Genomic DNA, 24,620 nt, shown 5'->3' on the forward strand with positions numbered 1-24,620 from the left:
TAGGCTTGCCACCAGACACTGAGGATAAACTGGAAAGGAGGCTCTGACTGTCAGTTGACACCTGCCTGTGCTATCTGACGTCCTGAAAGTCCACCTTGTCCACAATTGCATGTGGACGACTCATTTACAACAGTCATTTCATGCTCTGCCGATTTATTTAATAGGTGCTCTTTCTAGTAAAAAAATATCCTCTAAGTTATTGATATTTATGATTTCATGTCTCTGACCTTTTGAAATCACTGTGAGGACAAACAGAAGATAGAAGATAGAAGGTTGACAGTGTTCTGTCTTTGGGAAATTCTTAATTATGTAGAACCAACTTCAGGCCTCAGGTTTACTTCAAACCTTTTCAAACCTGTAGAATTATAATCACTTTAGTAGGGTAGGACTCAAAGTCATGCATATTATATTAATGTTTTTAATGTCCATATATTTTCCATATACCTTTTAGGAACTGAAGTAATCAATTTAAACCATGATTATTTCAGTGCTAATAAAAAGATGCTGATTTTGAGATGGATATTGAAATCTAATTCAATGGAATCAAAGCAGCTCTCGGGAATGGGTGGAGTCAAGCCTGGCACAGCAGGATTGTCACTTGATCATGTACATCATGGGGGTGAATTTTACAATTTCTGCATAACCTTATGACCAAGCCCCTTGATATTTGGGAATTATTCATTTACAGAGCTGACTTAAAAGCTTGTATGCTGTGACATTCATATGCTTTATATTGAAATACATATCTGGCTAAATTAAAGTTATACTTAATAATAAACAGAGTTTACCTTCTTCACTCATTTATGAAGTACCTACTAAGCTATCAAACTAAAGATGCACTGATTTGCATCCTGCATTATTCCTGGTGGATTTTATTAACTCAAACAGTGCTTGTGCTTCTTACTCCTGAACTGACAACTTGGAAAGCAAGCAAAATAGTCTGATTTAACCCAACACATACTAGATTTCTTATGACCCCTAACTACAACATGCAGTCACTAACATGGATTTAGTTAAAGAAATTCATATTACTAATTGATACTCCATTTCACATTCCCACTTTAGTTGTTCTAATGCTAGCATTGCATGGCCAAGAGCAGCTTGAAATTAACCAATAACCCATCCATGAAACTTAGGAACACTAATATAGCTACTATGGTTCTTTGGCAGGGCAAAGATGGAGAGCCTGGTCTTGATGTAAGTAATCTGTACAATAAACATCTTCTAGTATAATAGATGCTGACGGTCTCCATCCACCAGCAAGGACATCAAGAATATTTCCCATTCACATGTACATATGGATAGTGCTATTAAATACACTAGTGCTTGCATAAGGGAACTACAAATGCAGCAACATAATTATAAAATTCATAACTGACAGTGGATAGTGCCATTTCAAAATATTTTAAAATTAAGCATACTGAACATTAGTATGATCCACTTGTAGAGAACATATGTATAAAATAAATCTACCTCTCACATGCTGCCCTTGGGGAGTGGTATTTTTTTTCTCTCAAAGCTGTTAAGGCAATATTTCTTTATTTTAGCATCAAGTCTCTATATGAATTTTCTATTATGACAGAATAATTCTATGAAAATAGAGGCCATAAGCCAGGCATGATGGTGCACACCTTTAATCTCAGTACTCAGGAGGCAGAAGTAGGAGGATCTCCATGAGATCGAGGCCAACCTGGGGCTACAGAGTAAGATCCAGGTCAGCCTGGGCTACAGTGAGACCCTACCTCAAAAACAAAACTTTTTCCCTCTCTCTCTCTCCCCATTTCTTTCTCTCTGTCTCTCTCCCCCCCGCCTTTCTCTCTCTCTCTCTCCAATAAATGAATGAAATGTAAAAAGAAAATCTTTAAAATAATTGGGGGCTGGAGAGATGGCTCAGCAGTTAAGGAATTTGCCTGCAAGGCCAAACAAAGGACCCCAGTTCCCCCAGGACCCACATAGACCAGGTGCCCAAGGGGTCACATGCATCTGGAGTTCATTTGCAGTGGCTTGAGGCACTGGGCCACCCATTTTCTTTTTCTCACTCTGTCTCTTTCTTTCTCTCAAATAAATAAAATATTTTTTAACTTTTAAAAATCTAATAAAAAAAAATAGAGACTGTCAAAAGTAACAATCACTGCTGCTTTTGTACTACATGAGCGGTGGCAGTTGACCAGAGCAGTAGTAGTTGTTGCTTATTGACACCTGTTAGATGCAGGCATCAAGCTGGCACTTTGTACACATGTGCACATGATCTCGTTTAACATTCATAGCACCTGTGTGGTAAATATTCACTAACTTCATTTTACACTCAGGGAACAGAGGTAAGTGATTGACCGATGAAGCCCACCCAAATCAGTGAACTGTAAGAATTCAAACTAATATCTTTCTATTATTCTTACTCTCATGTTTCTTAGGAGAAAAGGCAGGATACCTGTTGTGCATAAGTCATTGAAATGTTAGGAAAGTATTCTTTTTTAAATATTTTATTTTTAATTATTTATTTATGATATGAAAGGGGAGAGAGATAATGGGTGTGCCAGGGCCTACAGGCGCTGCCATCAAACTCCAGACACATGCACCACCATGTGCATCTGGCTTACATGGATGCTGGGGAATTGAACCTGGGTCCTTAGGTTTTATAAGCAAGTGCCTTAACCACTGAGCCATCTCTCCCTCCCAGAAAAATATTCTCAGTTGCTATTTTACGTTCAAAGTCTAAACATTATTTGGCGTATGTCAAGTTTATGTCTGAATTCAAACCAGTGAAATCCTAAGGTGTTTTGTTTCATTTTGTTATTTTCAATACAATTTTGCTGCAGTTACACCAAGTTGGGTTTGCTTACTTTTTATCCCTCAGGGCTTCCCGGGACCTCGAGGCGAGAAGGGAGACCTAGGAGAAAAGGGAGAAAAGGTGACCTCCCCACCCAAGCATGTGTCCCCGTGCTTCTGCCTGTGCAGTCTGCTCTGCAGCACACGCCGTGTGGTTCCCTCAGGCCCGACACTGCGTCGGCCTCGGTCCTGTGCTCCAAAAACACGCTGATGCCTGAGCTAAGGAGTTAGGTCTTCAGAGAAGAAGAAAGAAGGTGCCACAGATAAAAAGAAGGGCACCATCCAACGTAGGATGAAAACAGTCTAGCCATTGCAAAGCCAAACTACAATCTTTCAACTACCTGACACCAATATTTTGAAAAATGTAGTGTCGGGGTGAGTTTTTTTTTTTCATAAAAGTAAAAGCTCAGTACAAACCTGCAATGGTATTTTGGCCAACCCCGTCTAATCCTGTAAGGCCATTTATCTTCATGACATTCCTAAGAGAGATAAAGATATGTATTACATCTTGATATTTTCGGTGAATTCAGTTGTAAAGGACAAGTATTGTGAACAATAACCTATAGTATGTCCATTATGCACAGACCTGCCACTACCCAATGCAGATCTAATAGCTATAGGGTTTTAAGTGTCAGTGTATGTAATGGTGACTTGACATTGAACTTCTGTCTTAGGACCATCAACTCCATAGCTCATGGCAGCCAATATTAAGCAATATGCCATTATGACCAAAAGAAAAAAAATGTATTATGAAATTGAAAAGTCTTTTTTTTTTATTTATCTTTTTCTTTTCTTTCTCTCTTTCTCTATGTGGTTTACTTGAGTCTTTGGCCCAATAGGATATTAAAGAATTTTTTAGTATTGATTTTTTTTAGTGAGAAAATCCATGCAATAATTATTCAAAAGCACCACTATCAACATCATCACATTTGTTTAACACTTGTTTTTCCCAAGAGTTTAACATAAACACCTTTTTAAATTTTTTTTCTTTTCTTTTTTTTAAGAGAGAGAAAGAGAGAGATTTGGCACACCAGGGCCTCAGCCACTGAATTGAGCTCCAGATGCTTGCACCACTTAGTGGGCATGTGTGACCTTGCACTTGCCTCACCTTTGTGCATCTGGCTTATGTGGGATCTGGAGAGTTGAACATAGGTCATTAAGCTTTGCAGGCAAGCACCTTAACCACTAAGTCATCTCTTCAGCCCCCTAAACACCTTTTAAATTTCATAGCACCTCCCTGAGTTGGGGCTTATGTCTCCACAGACAAGTAAACAGAAACATAAAAGTTGTCATTGCCTTGAGATAAGTTGGGCATGAAAGCTTGGAGAATAGTTTGAGTTTGTTTTAAAGACTATATATCTTTAAATTTACCTAATGCTTCATGTGAATCTAAAGTCTTACTCATGCAAAATATGTAATCATTAAATACTCAATTTTAGGATCTTTAAACCAGAAATTCTCATTATAGACTGGGGTAGAGTGCTACCCTAGCATGTGCAAGGCTCCAGGCCCAGCCCCAGCACTGCAAAGGAGGAGAGAAGAGGCAAAGCAGGAATCTCAGTTATTACAGCTTATGTAAGCACGAAGTTACAAATATCCTCAAGAAAATGTGCATCACCCATGCAACAATTCCTCCATAACCATAAACCTTATAGTAAGGAAAATTAGATTGTGTAATGTGACTATTTTATGTATCACTCTTTAGCATAGGAATAAAAATTAGCAAAGATTAGCATGTACCTATGCTTATCCCCACAATGACAGATGGCTTTGTGTTACATAGGTTTATATGTATATATATAAGTATTTTGCTGGTTAATAATATATTGGTATATTATTCTTGTATATCAATGTATCTTTTCCATAAAGCTTGTTCTGTACTTAAATAGGAATGAAAAATAATTATTTTGACTAGCTCAATAGCATTGATCTGGCAGCCCTGTTCTGTTGAGTGCCTAATGTAAAGTCATTTGCCAATCAAATAATGAATTCTAGTGAACACCTAACATACCTGGTGCCAGTCACTCCCACTTGCAATGAGTACTGCCTTCAGGGAGGGCAAAGTGCACTCAAACAAGCTTAAACCAATTTATGCCATGGCATTGAAGTTTCTTGTTAGGGAAGGAAGTTGATTTGTCTTCATGAATAAGCAACCTACCTCTGAATATAATTCCCATTTTACTTCTATCATACTTGCTATCTTTATACCCTGCCTTTCACATCTCTGTCTTCAGTCATGATGGCATAAACCACACAGAACCTTCTTCCCTGGTATTCCAGAAACACAAGTGTTTTTGGACTCCAAGCCTTCTGTGGCAGTGTTTTTGGAGCACAGGAGATAAGTGAGAAGCTTGTGCTTCTGCTATCGGAACGAATGGATTCATGTGAATGTGCATCTCAGACTCTTGTTGAGTGTGTCTTTTCACCTTGAATGTCCAGGTTGTTTGCTTCAGAGATTATTCGGTCCATTACAGCTGCTGTCTTGAGTACAGGGTGAATGCACTCGTTTCAATACGTATCACGTCATGTTTTGTATTCTGTGCAGCTTGGCTCCCTGTCTAAAAGTGTGCAGATGCTTATGTTAATGTGAAACAGCCGAGGTGCATTCCTTCCTTCCCCTCCTTTTGCCTCCCATTCCTTGATTCCTCCATCCCTGTGATCCATACAGATTTCCCACAGTCTTTACCTTGATTCTGAAATACTAATTGTCATGGCTACATTCCCACTACATAATCATCCTGCCTACCTCATTTTTATTCAGTCCAAACTGCTTTCCCTCTCTCCAACAGAGTTGTTTTTCCATTGGTTTTTTTTTTTTTTTTTTCTTTTTTGGCTTTTGTTACATCATGAGCTGGAAACTCATTTACCATTGTGAACAAGAGGCATGAGATCAGTAAGTGGTGGTATTAAAAAAGACCCAAGTTTATGAACGTCTGATTCTTCCATTGGCTTTGCAGCAAAGAACTGGCACTCTGAACTTTTGTTTAGCTGAGTTAACATGGAAAGCGTTTGCTTGCATTTCTTGGGAAGAAGTCAAAAGCAATAGAAGCATACTTTAATACCTAAGTATTTTCAGTGAGAGCTACAAAATATAATATCATAAGATTGGGTACATTTCAAAGAGATAGAAGCTACTTTCTTTTCCTCACTGTAGCTTTCATGTATTCAGGATCAGAAGAAAAATTAAAAGCAAGTTGGCAGGTAATAAAAGTTGGGTGAAGTCTTTGCTATTCCCCCTGAATCCCACCTGCTGAACGCTGCTGGTTGGCATCACAACAGTTGGTTTCTGTCTTCTTCACCAGATCTGTGTCTCAAACTTCTAATTCCCAGGGACTCTGACATCATGTGGCAGTAGGCGCTGATCTACTTTTGTGATGCCTCAGCCTATTAAGTCGTTTTTGTTCATCTTGTTGGATATCGTAAATAAAACTAAACATCCTGTCACCAGAATGCATTGTCACACTAAGAGGTTTAAGTTTTTTTTTGTTTTGTTTTTTTATAGTATCATGTCTTATCTAAGTCAGAAAACAATGGTAAATGCCCTTCCAGAAAATTTTAGCTAAGCCATCTTTTATATCACCTTTATTTCCCCCCCAAATAAAACCTGTCTTTTATTTAAACCCTTGCATCCACAGGGGGAAAAGGGAAAGAAAGGCAAAAAGGGGCCCAAAGGGGAGAAAGGAGAACAGGGTGCTCCTGGATTAGATGCACCCTGCCCATTGGTATGTCTGACTCGTGCACCTGCCTCTGATGTCTGGTGTGAGGGGTGTCTTGGGAGAGGAGTAGGCTGAAGGGCCAGTAACAGCAGGTTCTCCTTGGGGTCATTTAATGCAAAAGGGTGATCGAAAACACCTGTTCAGGTTATCCTGACGCACTCCCCATCTCATTTCCTGCCATTCTCAGCCAGATTTCAAAACTTGCAAGCATTGCTGGGTGGCTGGATCCTAAATGCAGGCTCCAAGAGGAGCCAGTGCCATCCCAGAGCCCTCACGACAGGAGCCCCCCCAACCCCCATTAGTACACAAGCCCTCATTAGGGGATGTGGAACTTTGCTGCACATGACTTTTCCTTCTAAGTTGCTCCTCTCCCAGACTTCTAATTTTCTAGTTATTTTGTTATCAGAATCTATGCCTTTGGTAAATTCTTGTGTTAGTAACATTATGAGTTAATCTTTACAAACAGGGATTCCGTGGCGTTAAGGGGGAAAAAGGGGAGCCAGGCCAGCCTGGCCTGGATGGGCTGGATGCCCCTTGCCAATTGGTACAGTATTTCTCTTTCCTACCATCCTGCATGTGGTCCCTTTGTTTACTACTTGTTCGTCTCGCGGTGTAAAGTGTTTCTTCCTGGAGCAAGCTTTCCATGATAAATACACTACCTGCATGTCTGTGCATGGGCAGGCTCCTTCCCAAGGCTCTGCAGATGGGAGAGAGCAAGCATGTATTACCAATAAATGCAAATTAATCTTCTGACATTGTTCTCACAACTGACATGACCACTGTGTCTGTGTTCTTTTGATTAGTAATTCAATAAACTTTCAAAGACTATTTTAAATTATATAGGCATTCAATGCAAAGGCACTGCTTAGGACATAACTTTTGAGTTTACCCTAAGTTCTTAACTTCTTGTTTTCCCCTAAAAGAAATAAAGGTATTTTTGTCTCTTCCAGTGCAGTTTTATCAGGTCATAAGTAAGGCCAAACGATCCGAATTAAGCTTCTGTTTTGGTGTTAACCAATTCAAAGGAATGCTACTGAGGCTATAGGGAAGAAAGCCAAACTTCTCTGAGCTTCTAAAGATGATAATAGTCTGCAGCCCAAGCCCTCTTCTTTGTCACATAACCTTTTCAATTTAATGGTCTCTCCTTTTGAAACTCACTTTCCTAAAGTCCTAAAGCCAACACGACTCCCTTATCTCCATTGGCATGAGCTCCAAATCCTCCTTATACTAAAATCTAAAATCCTACTGGTTGATCCTTCTCCTTGTACCAATCTGGCATTACCAATTTTTCCCAAATATTTTGAAAGTTGTTTCAAAGGTATTTTTACATTTAAAAGAGAGTACATTGCTAGAGTATAGAGAAAACTACTTAGGATTGTGATATACTTATTCTGCATGGTCTTATATGATTCTTCAGTTAGAAGCATGATTCTTTGAAAGTAAACTATGTTTTATAAGTATTTGAAGAGACTGTATTCATAAGAATGTTACTCGGGCTATTCTAGTCATAAACTATTAATGTAAGGTGTTCATTATTTTATTTGGTTTGCTTGGAATTGATGAGCGGTTATATTTTATAACCACTTTATCATGGGGGGCAAGCATGCCTTCATACTGTGCTATCTCTTGTCTCATTTGTATCTGAAGAATGCTTACACCTGAAATTAAAATACATTTTGTAACATTTAGGAATCTCTTCAGAATGTTAATTGATTTCTGAAGAGTTTAAATTGAAAGCTTGATCAATGCTATGGCTAACATTTTACTGAAACATAGAGATAGATTGCCTTTCTTTCGATTGAGTACATTCTGCAATGTCTGTTTTCAATGTAAAACAGTGAAAAATACTGACATGTGAAGAGCTAGAACCTTCAGATAGAAATGGTCTGCCATTGATTTTCATTATCATGAGTTCATTTACTCTCTATATTGATCAGGAAGGGCATATATATTGGTTTATTTAACAAAGATAATTGTGAGATGTGTTTTAATTAAATTAAGAAGTATAGTATAGATTTGTTATCTAAAGGTATAACTGTGAGTAGACCACTAAACAATTATGCTCGGTAAATTTCCAAAGTTCAGCATATCATTTTCTGTGTTCAGCTATTTTCAAAACGTATGTTTGGTCTAGAAAACATTGGCATTACCTTCATTTAAACTAACACTGGGTTATTGAGACTTGCTGATTAGTAAAAGATGCCTATGACCAAAGCCACCTAACCATTAGAAATGCAGTGTTTAAGTCTCTGAGCATGTAAACTGTGACATTTGCTCGCTCTTGAGGAGTCTGAGTAATTCTTTTTCCTCTCTTCAATAAAAGGGACCTGATGGATTACCCATGCCTGGCTGTTGGCAAAAGGTAGGCTGTATGGAAGCTTTTCCTAAAAGAAGCATTTCTCTTGACCTGTCCCTTTCCATTCAGAACAGACCTTTTACATTTGACATTCTTGAAAATTGTTTGGCCATTCAAAAGCAAAAGATGCCAGCTATGAATATCCTTTGATGGGTACCTGCTACTGATTGTTTTCTAAACTGAGAAGTGTAAATTGTTTTAGCAAGCATTATAATATGGACCCTTCTCTATCTGATTTTCTTTTGCAGTGGAAAGGGACAATGTATCTTGATAGTATGTTTGCTTGTCTCTCAATCAACTCTTGTCCTATTGTTTAAAATAATTTTAATTGCAATTTTACCTTTATACTCACTTACTTTGACAAATATGCTAATAATTGGCAGAACCTTGTCAGTATTAGTCACAAAACTGAGAATACAGAAAATATAACCATAATATTCTTCAGTGATACCTTCATTTCATTAGGAGAGCCTGGTTAAGTTTAAGCTGGTATCCTTTATGATATCAGTTTACTCTAGCCTCCTTACATGACAACCCACAGTTGTTTTGTACATATTCAGTAAGGGTGGGGATATGCCCTATATAGAGAACCTTCTGTGCACAAAGGTTGTGTGAAAACCCTTTCATACCAGGGATATCATCTCATTTACTCCATGCAATAGCCAACATGTGAAGAAACAGGAATTTAGAAATGTGAAGAAAGTGCCAAGAGCCCCAAGCTAGCATGGAAGAGAACTTATAGAGAGAAATAAGAGAGAGTAAAGGCAGAACTTGAAGTAGGGGAGAGATCTGCACGTACTGCTGAGAGGTCTTTACACTCCAGTGCTGTAAGCCTAGTGATGCACACTACCATAGGGTGGTTACGTGCACTGAAGTAACACTGAGCTAAGGGAGGAGCATCCAAGCTGCTTTCTTTGATGACTTTGAAACTGTGTGCCCAACACCTTGTAGCTTTTTCAGTAATTGTGGCCAGGTGTACTTTAATGGCAACGTTAGAACAAACAATGCATGAGCACAGGTACATGAGAGACACTGGGTTCCTATATGCTTCTCAGTCAGAGCCTCAGCCATGAGGAAATCCTCTGAAATTCTCTTTCTCAACTACTTTCACACACATAGCCAAGGGAAGGAAAAGCCTTCTGTCCTAACAGCATCATTTATTTAATAGCTCCTTATACTCTAAGCCTCTCAGGGAGCTAGTCAGTGCCATCAAAGGTCAAGTGGGTCTCAGAATATGGACTTCTCATAAGACTCTACCTCACCTTGACCTCATAGCTCCCGTTCACAGAGGTTGTAATGCCGTCCTGTGCTGGGATCAGCTATTTCCTCTCTAATCTTTCTCCTGTAACTTAATAAAATAATAATTTTTAATATAGACGTTAGCACATTTTCTCTTAGGGAGATGCAAGAGGTTTAATCGTGCCAAGCCTTCGCCAACACTCAGAGCCTGAAGTCACTATTTGTTTTGGCCATTTCAGAATCATTTCCTTTTTGTAGCAGCATTGAAATAACAGCAGCACGCGAAGGGCTCATCATCTCTTCAGCTCATAAAATGGCAAGCCTCATAGTAGTACTAAGAGTAGTATTAGAAAATCATAAATTCTCTCTTCAAGTATTCACTTTCCAGTAAAAGTGATGCTATATTCTATGTAAGGTCAAGAACCTCATGAAGCTAGCATGTTCTTATACAAGGAAAAATAACCCAGTGATAAAACTCAGCGTTAACACCTCCACTGCAGACAAGTACAACTCACTCTGACCAACCCCCTTCACCCCTCCCTACCAGAAAAGACATAATTTAAAAAATGAAATGTTTATAAAGTTTTGCACAAGATTTAGCCCATCAACATGCTCTTGTAGAGATGGGGTAGGCTCAAGAAGTGCTTCCCCCACTGAGGGTTTATAGGTAGTGGGTGGGTGCTAAGTGAGGGTCCTGTGAGTCCACAGTCCCCCCGAGGAGGTACAGGCAATTCATAGTTCCTGGCATGGGGGGGGACATTTTCTTCAGTGATATAGCCACTGGTAAGTTGTCTGCATTTTAGTAACTAATCCCTCACCCTCCAAAAAGCTGGACAGTCCCCTCTGTCTTCATAAGAATTTTATGTGTATGAATAAAGATGATCCTGTAATGTAGTGAATCTTTTGGGCATGACTAATTTGTATCTCTCCACACTCATTCTGTCCGATCTACATACAGTACAGCAAAATGTGAGGCATGCCCTTAAATTTAACTTTTATAAAAAACCTGGGAAGTCAATGCAATATAAACTGCTTAATAAAAAAATAATCCTTCACCCATGCTTATGTAAACTCATTGGGTCACTAAGAAAAAAAAAAAAAGAAGATGTGAAAGTAGGTGGGAACTAGCTGGACAGAGGGGATGTTTCAGCAGGAGGCCGGCGGGGGGGGGGGGGTCATGAAAGGGTAATGGAGAGTGAATATGATCCAGACACATTTTGTATGAAATTACCAAAGTTAAAACAGAAAAAAGGATAAAAGAAAAATATGTACAACCTATAATGTGCCTATAGTATAGCACCTCCATGTCTTATAATTCCTTTCTAAGCTTTCTCCAAGTAAGGCTTGCAAGTTTATAGCAGAGTCTGTAAAAACAAGTAAAGGAGTTTTTAATGAACTTTTAAAATCTGTGAGAAAAAAAAAATCTTTAAAATTCTATGTAGTGCCTACAAATTCTATATATTGTTTATGGTATCCAAACTTGCATCCAGATTGAAATTAGAGATAAATTAATTAATTAGAGTTTGGAGAAAGGAATGCCTCCTTTAGGCTCACATTTCTTTGGCAGTGATATCACATGCATAAGCTTTCAGCAAGTGGCAGCACTGAAGGTCAGATACCTAGTCACAAGCTAAATGTTCTTAATGAAAACCATGGAAGGTGACTCTGGGCTGGTTCCCCTGTAGAGGGTGGATGAAGTTACCTCAGTATTTCCTTCTCCTATCCATTTTACTTCTCTCACTGCTGCTTGAGCAAAACTGAAGGAGATCTCTAAGATCTACTCTACAAATTGATGGCATGGCAAACATTGCTGTTTAGTCTCAGACCTAGCTTCCAGTCTGAGAAGATCTTCATCGTGATGGCTTCTCACAATGAGGAACCACAGGACTGGAGAGATGGCTCTCTCAGTAAAAGGCTTGTTGTACAAGCATGTGCTGCACATGCATGAGGACCTGAGTCCAGAGACTCAGTATCCACACAAAAAGTCAGGCACAGTAGTACACATAGGTTCCCAGCTCTAAGAAAGTGGAAACTAAAGGATCCCTGGACCTAGCTAGCCAGAAATCTAGCTGAGTTAGTAATTCGTAGGTTCAATGAGAGACCCTGTCTCACAAAAACAAGATGGCAAACAATTGAGGAAGGTATCTGATATCAACCGCTGGCTTCCACATGCACCTTGGCTTCCATGTGCACACTCACACATGTGCACACACACAAGAATATCTATATATAACACACACCAAAAATTGAAGAACCAGAGATTTGGGGAGTCTTTGGTCACACTGGAAACTTACACAGCTTGAGCCTTGATAACAGGCAGTCTTCCAGCAGGGCAAGGCTTACCAAGGAAAAATAATCAAAAACAAAAGGTACATAGAGCTCTAGATGCAGGTAGGTGTTGGCAAACACTACCTTTGAGAGCATAATCTTAAGCAATTCCCACAGTTGTGTTGTAATGTTTGGAATGATTATGCTGATAATGTTGACAGCACATAGATGATAAAATCCTAATTTTCTGCTTTCCCAGAGAAATTAGTGAGGAAAATACCACAAAGATTTTAGTAGCAATAGAAAAATGTGGGTCGAATCTAGTATAGAAATTGTCCTAACATCATGCAATTAAAAAGTAAAGATACAGAAAACATCAAAGGATTACTAGCTCACTGATTTTTTTAAAAAGACTCTATTCAAGGTTCTGCCAACTTTCGTAAAATAAATGTTAATTTAAACTGTTAACTATGATCACTAATTCCATGTATTTGAGCAAGTTTCTATAGCATAGTAGTTAGTTATCACGTTCGCCTAACTAATTCCATGTCTTTGTCTTTTTGTTGTCTGTTTTTCTGCAGTGATGAATCTAACTTTCCAAGCATGAAGTTGTATATATAACGGTCCACTTTCTATATTTATAGTTGAAAACTGAATAACAAATTTTGCAAGTCTGAGATATGTTTACATAGAGCTGTTTCTTCCTGCTCACAATAGTCCACATGTCCATCTCTTCTCACGTACATCTGAAATTAGCCAATTGATGAGACCCGTGAGGGGCCTACGGAAACTCTAGCTCAGTATCTCTCTGTCTTATGTGAAGATATGTACTTAAATGGCCATCAATGATAGCTAATGATTGCTCTTGCTATTTTTTCTTACTTTGGGCTTGTTAAATGCATGGTCCAAAAGTACCATGAAATAGTTTACATGAAATTGTGACCAAATACTGACTTAGCGCTATGGACATGCACCATGCAGACTGATTTTAAAGTTTGGTATTACATTCCCATTCACCTCTCCGTATTAGCCCACACCACCCCCTGAAACTGACTAAAAAAGCATGACTGTGTGCCAAGCCTGCTCGTTGTGTGAATTCAGATGTTAGCATGCTACTTGGCAAGTCCTTTATTACATCTGAGCTTTTATTCCTTTTGTCATCTCAAGGGGGTTACACCGTGGCTCATTGCCAAAAAGAGATAAGTTGGTGGAGAGCGCACATGGTTGGTGTTGCATTTTGAGGGAGTTGCAGTCTGTACTGCAGACCCATGGCTCCCAGTATTGTGGCTGACATGGCCACCTTGGTGAAAATGCCAAGGGGTTGAGCAGATGGCTGCCAGTGGTTTCTCTTGTGCTGCTCTTGGCAGTGAAGACAGGAAGAGGACCAGTTCAGCAACCTGCACAGCCTTTCGTGTGACCAAGTTGGAAAGAGGTTTACAACTGCAAACACCCAGGACAGCAGACGGGGTTTTTTGTTGTTGTTGTTTTTTAATAAGCTGACTTCCAGCAAGTGTTGATCTGGGTGCTTTGGAAAAATGACAGAGGCATGTGACACTGTTTTGGAGACAGGAAATTCTTGAAATGGTGGCCCCAGTTCCTGAAGACAAAGAGTGTGGACATCTTGTCAGAGCTCAAGTTGTGAGGAAAGAGCATGTCCAAGAAGGGGTCAAAGAGAATCCCCTCTGCTGAGGAAACAGGAAAGCACCCAGTGGTGTCTACCAGAGCTGGTGGGAAATGTCCCTTCCCTCCCAGATCCAACCCATGCCAAACGTTTTCTACAAGTTCTAGAAACAAAGATTTCTTCTTCTTCTTCCTTCTGTGTTTTCCTTTTTCATCTCTGAATCCAGGAATATTGAGAAAGTATTTATTTCAGGTTGCGTCACATCGGATTTTTTTGAACAATGTTTTTAACAGTATGTTTTCAGATCATAATTTGATGCCAACAGTCAACATGACCTTTTATTCGTCTTTTATTTTAGATAAACGAAGAGACTATAAAACAAGCTCCAGCTTTGCTTACTCATTGTAAATTATGAATGTTAAGCATTTTTCACAACTTTTCAATTTTTTTACATGATGAATGTAACATATAGAGATTATCAGTTAATGTAAAGTCAAGATTTTATCACATTTGATAGCATGAACTCATTTCTGTTTCTTAGGATTATAAGCCTTGTTTTTCTATATTTAGATTTCTCTTTCTCTCTCTTTTTTACATTTCTAAATGTTTGCCTTCTACACAGACCAAACCTGAGATCTCAGAAAGCTGTGAAGCATAGTTGCTTGGAGAGTATTTTCTTCATCTACTTGGTCAAAACGTACCTAACCATATTAGACTTAGCATCTCTCTGTCCAATAAAGAGTGGATAGCAGGGTTTTTTTGAAATGCCTTATTCTAAGTGGAAGGGTCGTGTGAGAAGAAACATTGTCAGAGACAAGTAGTCACCCTGTCAGCCCACTGGAGAATTTAATTTCCCTCAACAATGTGGTGACATTTTGGGGAAGCTGTTCAAGTTTTGTAGCTTAGCTTTCACCGCAGGTGAAGAAATGAACTTATTGATTCATGGTAACAATAGTAAAGATATGATTTCAAGACAGGGATTGTAAAGTCATTATGCTCTTTTTCATATTATGTAACTAAATGTTCAATTATACAAAACAGTGCCATCTTTTTTCCTTACATTAACTTTCAAAGTTAGATGTTTAAATGATTAGATTAGCCTACTTGGCTGTATTTCTAATGACATTCCACTCCCCTAAACCAATTCAGTATTTTTTAAATAATGGAGAGCATTTTCTAACAATTTAGGATAAGGTATTGTTCAATGTATGAAACAATTTGTCTTAAATTATTTGGAAAAGCATGAACACATCTGACTGGAGCTACATGATCGTTAGGAAAAAAACAACTATAAGGAAAAAAATCTGGTCACGATATTTTGTCTTAACTTCCTTTCTATTTGTTAGTAGAGGAACTGAGATTTATCTCTATTTAAAACTTGTACAGCTTCAAGTGAGACCCCCTCACATCAAATAAGAAGCATTTCACATATGGACTCCAATCTTTTAAAGAATACCATTCTATCCTGTGTATACAGTTGAGTTCTGCTCTGTTACTAATTGACATCATCCCTGTTCTAAGGAACTTGCAAACTTCCATTACTTTTCATTCCTTGGGAAAACACAGGGAAGAGGGTAGTCCTCTTGGTAAAGTAGAATTAGTAGTGTTAACCACCATGGATAATTGTGAACTTTATGTTATTAAAATATCTTATTTTGTCAACATATAGACTCTTCAAGTAATTTCCAAATTAATTAGTGATAAATCCTGACTGATTATATATATGTTGATAGATAACATTTTTTCTTAAAGATTTCTTTCAGTTTATATTACTGCATAGAGGATTGAGAAAATTATATGAAACGTGCATTGGAAAAATAAATCAGTGTCGGGTTTTTACTTCAGATAAAACATCTTTAAAAGATGCAAATTTTTATGTGTTTTAGCTTTAAATTGTTTTCCATTCATGTTGGTTGGTGCTAATAGATTTTGTTCCTTTTTTCTTTATGGACAATGCAACTCTACATGGACAATTCATTTCTGTTTAATAGCATTCCTAAACTGTCAGTGTGTGATTTTATTTTTAAAGTTCTTTAATTTGCTCTAATTATGGTTCAACGACCAGCCTTTCTTAAGGCAAAACTATGTTCCTGTAGATAGTATGCTATTACCAGGGCTGTGATTCCCCTTACTTTATATTAATTTTCGGCATTGTATACCTTTATTAACTTTCATTCATTTTATCTTTTCCATTTGATCATCTTTTAGCTCATATAATCTAGTTAAACTTGACATAGCCAGTAGTAAAGAATTCTACACATGTTCATAGGGTACTGGCATGTAAGCATGCCTACATTACTCTTCTAGTCTTCAGTTTTCATTATCCAAATCAGTGCTGGAGATTTTTTTCTTCATCATGTTTTTTTTTATGATAAATTGGAATGTCTTTGATGGCATCTAGTTAAAAGTTCTTATTTTTTGAGCTTACAACCGGTTCATAGGATATCTAATGAGACAGTAGTAACTTACACACCAAATAGTTTGTACCATATTCCTTTACAATATCTCTGTGTATCTGCTACCTATCAAAGCCAGCATTCTGTATCTATGGAGAAATTGTTTTTGATGTCTTACATTTTTATCACATAGGAAATGTGTCTAATTTCTAAAGTCAATTATTATGATTAAAGCATAAAATGTTAACTCCCCCCCCCACCTTGCCAATGAACACACAATGCTGTTTATTGTCTCTCCCAAGGTGAGGAGTTTGGTATACTTGGCTGATGGTGGCTTGCCATCTTCTAATAAGTGATCATGAAAAGAACATGAATGTTGTTGACTTGCAAAACTTTGATTTTCTTCATTTCTCAATGATCAAATTGTTTTGCTATGTAACACTACCAAAAGAATAGAACATTCTAATTTCCACAAACAAGAACCCTGCTATCTCTAGGAAATCAAGGTTCAAGGAACCTCACATATTCAAAAATACTAAAAACAATCATTTGTGATACTGGCTATTCAAATCATCCATCATTGATAGAATTAATATATCTGATCAGTTTTGATTCTGCTAAACAGTGTTAGAACCTTCAGTTCTGACTTCTATTTTTCTTAATGTATTTTCACTTGGGCTACATTTGTTATATACCCAAGCAGAAATACTCCTCTAACTTAAATTTTTTGTTGACTTGTTTAGATTTTGCTAATCCAATACTAGTAAACATTTTTGATGGTATTTTTCACTCCAGTTCACTTGTCTGCATGGATTACCTGTGCTGCTTATAGTTAGATAGGAAGACTTTGTCAACCTGACCTGTCTTATTTGATTTATTGACAAAGGAAGTACCTATGTTTCTCAAAACAAGCTGATGCTCTCATATATCTCAGAAATATTAATGAATTGGATTCACAAAAGAATGTCTTACATATGTTGGACATTTGAGTGAATATTCTTTATATTGTTGTAAATGTTTCACTGAGCTTAACATTTTTAAAAGATGTATGTATCTGATTTTTTCTTTTGGAAATATATTTTTATTTGTATTTTACATGTTTAAGTTCATCTCTTTGTGCAGCTATTTTTATATTGCCAAACTCACATAAATACAAAATAAGAGTAAAGTGCCAAAAAATGGCAAGCATTATTTGTGCTTTTTTTTTTTAATGTTTCATGGGCCAGTCTCATGTAATAATTGGTTATTCAAAGAATGTGTTGTGTCTCTTAACTGTACATATGGCACAAACCTGATCATCTCAATAGTGTAAATATTTGAAAAATGGAATTCTCCCTGTTTGAGTTATTGTCGTTCCATTGTAATTTCTCCACCTTTCATTACTGAATCTAAAGACACGTGGAGTTTTGATTTACAGTTTGGAAATAGTGGCATTGTGTTCACTTTCTAATTTGCTTTTACTTGCTTCTTAAATTTGTTTTCAGAATTCCTAGTTTGTGAGAAGTTGATCTTCAGAATTATTTTTACACTATTTATGACTTATTTTCATAATGTAAAAAGTGTGTAATTATTACAATATTAAGCCAAACAATGATAATGAATTGTATTGTTATAAAGTTTTATTGCTATTCCTGAAAACACTGGTCTCTTTATTTTGATTTAGACACACAATTTTACTCTGATTTTATTTGTGTGTGTGTGTGTGTGTGTGTGTGTGGTGTGTTCACATGTTGGTGGGGACACATGCATATGGAGTCAAGAGGTTGATGTAAGATGTCTTTCTTGACCACCCTCCACCTTATTTACTGAGACAGGATCTCTCGCTTGAACCTAGAACTTGCTGATGTGGCTAGTCTAGCTAGTCAACTTGCCACAGGGATCTCCTGTCTCCTGAACACTGGGATTACAGACAGAAAGACCGCCCTAACTGTCCAGTAATTACATGGGCTCTGGGGATACAATCTCAAGACCTTATGCTTATGTGGAAAGTGCTTTATCGCCTGAGCCATCTCCACCCTGATTCTGTTTTGTTTTGTTTTAAAAATATTTATTTATTTGAGAGCAATAGACAGAGAGAGAAAGAGACAGAGAGAGAATGGGTGCACCAGGGCCTCCAGCCACTGCAAATGAGCTCAAGACACATGCGCCACCTTATACATCTGGCTTCCATGGGTCCTGGGGAATAAAGCCTTGAACCAGGGTCCTTAGGCTTCACAGGCAAGCATGTAACTGGTAAGCCATCTCTCCAGCCCCTGATTCTGTTTTAATATGGTAACTCTTCTATTTTAAAATGAGTGCATATACTTAGCTATAATGATTTTTTTTAGAACTAGTGTTTCTGGTTTATGTAATAATGCTTTCAAAATGAGTCCCTCCAAAGTCACCTTCTTCCTTTTGATGAATTGCAACATTTTACACTGGGTTGCCTGTTTCCTCTCCCATCATCCTGGTGGGATGTTATAGTGTATATCACTGTAACTATTTGTGAGTGACAGATGACCGAATGCCTCCACTCATCACTGGTCATTTGCACATCACTTTCCAGTGCTTGTTCTTGATCTGCACCCCAGCATTAGGTGCAGACAAGCTGCTCATTATCTCTACTTTTATCCCTGCTTCTCACCAGAGCTCCAAATCCTAATGAAGAAAGTCACTTTCCTTTGCCATGCAGCCACGCAAGATGCAAACCTCAGAATCACATTAGGCACACCCACTTATCACCCACCCATTCCCCTAGCACACACCATCTATCTCATTACCACACCACTTGCTTGTGCCTCCTACATCTCAAACCCACCCCACATCTCCACACCCTTCTCCACTGAATATCTAGACTATCCTTATCTCTGTCACATACTTTAGAAGAGCCTCCTAACTGCCTCCCACAGCAACCTAACTCCTCCCCTCCATCTCTGTGTCACCCTCAGTGATGACTCAAAGAAAGTGGAAGAATTCAAGCTGGTTTCGAAGATTTGTCACGTGAGATTTCTCAGGAGTTGCCTTTTATGGCAGCACTACAGGAATGCAACAGCAGTTTCTGATCTTGTTTCTCAGTGTAACCCAAGAGTGTGCCAAAACAACTCTACTGAAAACAGCTCTATGGGGAGGTTTAAGCAATCCCTTTCCTTTCTTTGTTTTAAATCCTCCAGGAGTTACCCATCCTCCTGTAGGCCCTCTGATGGAGAGTACAGAGCCCATGTGATCTGACATGACTTCCTTTAGAAAGCATCATGTAGACAGCATCATGAAGGTCAAAAGCTTTCACCCCCAAATTTTCCCATGTTCAACTACTCAATAATTCCTTTAACTGATCCCTGAGATAGAAGTAGTCCTATTTCCATTGCCATGGTCCAGCTGATGAACACATGCTGTTCTTCCAACACTCTGCATGTGCATCAATTTACCAAACACCTATTCTTGCCAAGTGGAGCTGCTTCTGTGCTCCAGACATTTCTTATACTTATCACTGCTGAACACTTATCAGATACTGAATATTTGGATATTGGTCTCCTCCATGAGATGATGAGCAGAGAATGCCCAAATCATAGCAGGTTTTCAATAAATAATAAGTAGCAAGACAAACCACTGGGATTTATGAACCTTATTAATGTGCATAATAGATTTTAAAAAAAGTGAGTTTGGGAGCATGCTAGGTATTTCTCCAAACTAAAAGAAGGGGCTGGAGAGATGGCTTAGTGGTTAAGGTGCTTGCCTAGGAAGCCTAAGGACTCAGGTTCAATTCCTCAGAACCTGCATAAGCCAGATACACTGGTGGCACATGTGTCTCGAGTTCATTTGCAGTGGCTACAGACCCTGTGATGCCCACCCCCCCCAAACATCTCATAAATAAACTAAAAGAAGATGTATTGTGACTGTTTCCAAGTCTAAGTTCATGATTTGTGTGCAGTTTGGAGTAGTATCACCTACTAAATGTCCAGAGAGGAATGGGTTTGCAGAAAGTAGATGGAGTCAAATTAGCCAATGCAGAAGAAGAGTAGAGAACACAATGACTGTTAAATGGTTTAAAGCAGACTAGTGAGGCTGAGACTAAGGATCCACTAAATGGAACAAATCTGTATCTTCATGTGTGTGTGTGGTGTGACATCCATTTAAATGTCTGTTGGTATCCTTAGTCACCTTTCCACTTGTGTGGGGTGGGAAGGGACTTTTAATATAGGAAGCTAGACATAGTCCAGTTGTCACACCTCTATATTCATGAGCAGCAGCAGAGACCTTATGAGCGCATGGACTCCTGGGCCCCATGACCTGAGTTTCTGACTCAGTAGATCTGAAATGAGATTTGAGGATTTAAATTCTTACCAGGCTTCTAGGTTGTGGTAATGTACTTTGCCCAGTATTCATACTTGGGAACAATTGCTAGTCTTCTATTTTTGGTCTTCATGCTGAATTTAAGATGTCTGTAAAGACTACAGCTGTGACAAAAGTTGGTGTTTGGAGAGGCGACAGATTGTTGATAATTCACAGCACTACAGGGGTTCACTGTGGGGGGAAACATAGTTCAAGTGTGGCAGGTGAGACCTTAATAATGGGTTGATCATAAAAAGGAGATGAGGAAGTAGGTATAGGGAGAATATATAATCAATTTCCCAGAAGCCGGACTTCAAGGGTTTGCAGATAGTAAATATGGGGCCTAAGAGAAGGATCTTATACAGATTGATCATCTCTGTCTGAATATACTTAAATGTGTTTAGGATGTAGTCGGAGGAAGAGATGTTGACTCAAAAAAACAAGATTCCTAGGAAGCCTGGGGTGGATGTGTCATTTGGAGTAGAGGTGAGCCTTAAAAGAGGGAGTAACTCATGTTCAGTTTATAATAGGAAGGAAGGAAGATATCAAGGGTATAGACATGAGAACATTTTCAGTCTGCCTGAGAGTTTTAAGGAGTCTACAGCCATACCACCCTGAATGCGCCCGATCTCGTCTGATCTTGGAAGCTAAGCAGGGTCAGGCCTGGTTAGTACTTGGATGGGAGAGTTTTAAGGGGTCTTGGATGCATCATAGGAACACAAGATCATCTACCAAAAAGGAGGAAGTCAGAAATGAAAGGATCCTGGAAAAGATTTGAATTATCATTATGATGATGATGGGGTGGGGGAAGATTGTACTAGTTTTTGAAGGCGTGGGTGAAGACTGGATTTATAGTAGCAATCTGGACCTCTGAGTGCATTTCTCCAGCATCACTGAGCAAATGAGGTGAGATAAAGTTGAAGAGAAGATGGAAAGATGAATGCTTGCAGGGTTTGATATTGGCCAAGTGGCTAAATACAAGAACAGTGGGTAAGAGAGTTGCTGGCATTGCTGGAGATGAAAATTCAATGTGTGTGGATGAGAGTTAAAGGAGAGGAAGTAGAGCCTAGTAAGCAGTGCTGGGAGATGAAGGATGAAAGATGAAGATGAAGAGATGGAATTTGTTGCATCAGGGAATTTGGGGTGGGAACTCTGGTAGGAGAATGTCCTCAGAATTGGATTTTTTCAATGCAATTAGAGTTATAGCAATTCTGGGTATTTCTGACAGAAGAGTAGCTCAGGACATGCGTGGCAGGATTGGAGAATGCAAAATGTCCTTAGAAATGAGGTCTGAGAAGATACTGGATCACAGTGCTGGCTGTAATGCATGTGTTGACATTTCCATGAGCATGTGCAGAACTGAGCTGGTCCATTGCCCTCAGCCACATCCTATCTCCTATGCCCCAGGGAAGGCTGTCACAGCTCACAGCCTATGGAACCAAAACCTACCTTTCATATCCTTATCATCCAGGCACATGCTGTGACTAGCACATTCTACGAATTTGATATGTACTAGATCTGTCAGGGCCACAGGATTTCCATATCCACAAACTCAGGCCAAGTAACTTGTATTTCTTATGTAGGATACTATTACAGCAGGTCTTGGGATCACTAGTCCTACCCGACATAGTAGACAGAATGGCAGGTCTGTTTCAAATTCTTTAAGTTGAAGTTCTCCATTTCTCTCCAGGTAAACCTCATATCCCTTCTGGTTCTCACTGCCCTTCTGTACTCAGTCTACCTACACTCTTCTAAGTTTTCCTCTCATGCTTCTCTTTCTTATCCTGTATCTGAAAAACCTGCATTTGCCTTTTTCTTCTTCAGCCAGGCTCCTCTTCTATTACTTTCAGGTTTGCTGTCTGCCACTTTTTCATCTTTGCCCTAAAATGCATTTTACCTCCCTAATTTCTTCCTATCCTTAACATGCCAGCTGAGCCACTGCGACCTCAAGAGAAATGATCAATCATGGTTAGGAGCTCTCCTCTGTGCTCCTTTCGCACTTTGTACTTCGTCGATGAAAGTACTCTTTGCAACAGAGAGAGATGCAGCTTTTATGTCAAGCTCCTAGGTGGTACTCAATGCTTGTTTGCTGAAAGCATAACCCAGTAAAAGTATCTACTCAGGGAGTGTCAGAATAAATCATTCAAGAATAAGATTAGCAAGTGGGTATAGAAATAACCAATGTAAAAATGAGCATGGATTCCCTTCGCAGCAGCTAGGACCCAGCTGAAACCACACAGGAACTGGTAAGATGAGCAAGAGTGTTGATTCCATGGGATCCTGACAACCAGGGCCAGGGTGATGGAGACAGACAATGAGGATACTCAAAATACACCACATAGAAATCCAGAAGCTGCTGAGAGCTCAACAATAAAGTAGACTTAAAACACACCCTCCAAGGCTCAGGGAATTTTGTGGAAGAGGGGACAGAAAGAAGGTAACAGCCACAGTGTGGGAGGGAATATCCTGAGACATTGCCTCCCCACACACACTCACAATGACTGCTGCTCACACAGCTCATAACCCACAAACCCATGGTGAATACCAACAACCCCACTGAGGAGGGTCCTCAGTGGAGTGAGGACAGAGAGCAGTGAAATGATGGTATCAATATGTGTCCGTACAAAGCTGCCACTTAATTTTTTTAAAAAAGCATAGATCTCGTGGTAAAATTTGTCTATCTTCTTCCACTAGCCAAAGATTACAAGAGTCTGTCAATATAAGGCATATAATTTCTATATGTACTTCCCTTCTATTCTCTTACAAATTGCAGTTTCAACATCAAATGGTGATAGGAAAAAAAAAAAACAAACCATAAGGGGGATCTGTTCTTCTCAACATAACCACATTCTCAAAACGAGCTTTGTGTAGGCATGGGTATCCCATGAGTAAGAAACAAAAAGATTGTGAACTGGAGCATCTTGGGAAGGGATGAAGGACAAAACTTTCATAGAACAGAGTTTGGAAGATGTGGTCAGTCAACACCCGCTCCAGGTGTGCACCTGTCCAAGTGTGTGTATTGTTGCTCCCTTGGTGTCCCTGTTACAAGAGATGCTCAAAATGTCACTGTATTCAGAACTGTCCTCATTGGTGACTCCTTGATTGGTCACTTTTTTTTACTTAACAGTTTTGTCTCCACAGCCACCCTTGAAGGTCTCATATTCTCTCCCCCTTCTAAAATGCACTAGAACTCAATTCTGACATGCCTCATTGTCCCTCTTCTGATCCTCTAGTCCTCTTTACAGGAGCCTTGTGGTCATACTGGGCCCATGTGGATAACTCATATTAGCTGATGAGCAATCTTAGTACCATCTCCCCAATTCCTCAGTAGTGTACCCTACAACAATCACAACTTCCAGGGAGAAACATAGGGACACTTTGGCTGTGATGTTTCATTCTTCCACAGTGTCTTATCACATAAAGATATTTGGGTATACAAACTAACCTAAAAGAAGCTACAAATTATTAGACTTTATAGTATTGCCATATAAAATCATATACCCACCCCAGTGAGGTGTGGCATTATATTTCATAACATAAGGATACTTTTAAGGGCTGGGGTTATATCTCAGTAGTAAAGTGCTTACTAGCATACACAAAGGCATGAGTTTGATCCCTAGCAGTGCAAAAAAGAAACGAGAATGCTTTTAACGTCTTACACTGTTCTCATGCTCTATTAATAAGAAACAGCAGAATAAAGGGTTAAGCTCTCACTGTAGTAATATTTAACAAATACTGTCTTCTACTTCAACATGTTTTTCTTTCCATTGTCTTTAATTAGTAAGCTTTTTGCCTTGTTTTATTTTGTTTTAGACTGCTTGAGCATTTCCCAGGGGAATGTGTGACAGTGCTATGACACATTGTCACCCTCATAATTTTACACTGAAAAG

At 38.8% G+C, this 24,620-nt stretch overlaps 1 protein-coding gene across 13 annotated transcripts in view; it reads left to right on the plus strand.

The window, feature by feature from the left end:
- Positions 1-18,005, plus strand: part of Col25a1 (collagen type XXV alpha 1 chain) — a 482,287-nt gene extending 464,282 nt beyond the window's left edge. For 8 of the 13 annotated variants that reach the window (XM_045142758.1, XM_045142757.1, XM_045142766.1 and 5 more), the window contains 5 exons: positions 1,171-1,197; positions 2,855-2,908; positions 6,462-6,548; positions 8,866-8,904; positions 12,987-18,005. In XM_045142758.1, coding sequence (XP_044998693.1) covers positions 1,171-1,197; positions 2,855-2,908; positions 6,462-6,548; positions 8,866-8,904; positions 12,987-12,989 — 210 coding nt within the window. In that variant the 3' untranslated portion in view covers positions 12,990-18,005. Of the gene's footprint in view, positions 1-1,170; positions 1,198-2,854; positions 2,909-6,461; positions 6,549-7,008; positions 7,087-8,865; positions 8,905-12,986 lie in introns of all 13 variants that reach the window. The other 5 variants (XM_004671418.2, XM_004671419.2, XM_045142767.1 and 2 more) reach the window with 3 other exon arrangements.
- Positions 18,006-24,620: the final 6,615 nt, after the last annotated feature.

This window comes from Jaculus jaculus, chromosome 2 (assembly GCF_020740685.1).
Source record: "Jaculus jaculus isolate mJacJac1 chromosome 2, mJacJac1.mat.Y.cur, whole genome shotgun sequence".
Lineage (NCBI taxonomy): Eukaryota > Metazoa > Chordata > Mammalia > Rodentia > Dipodidae > Jaculus > Jaculus jaculus.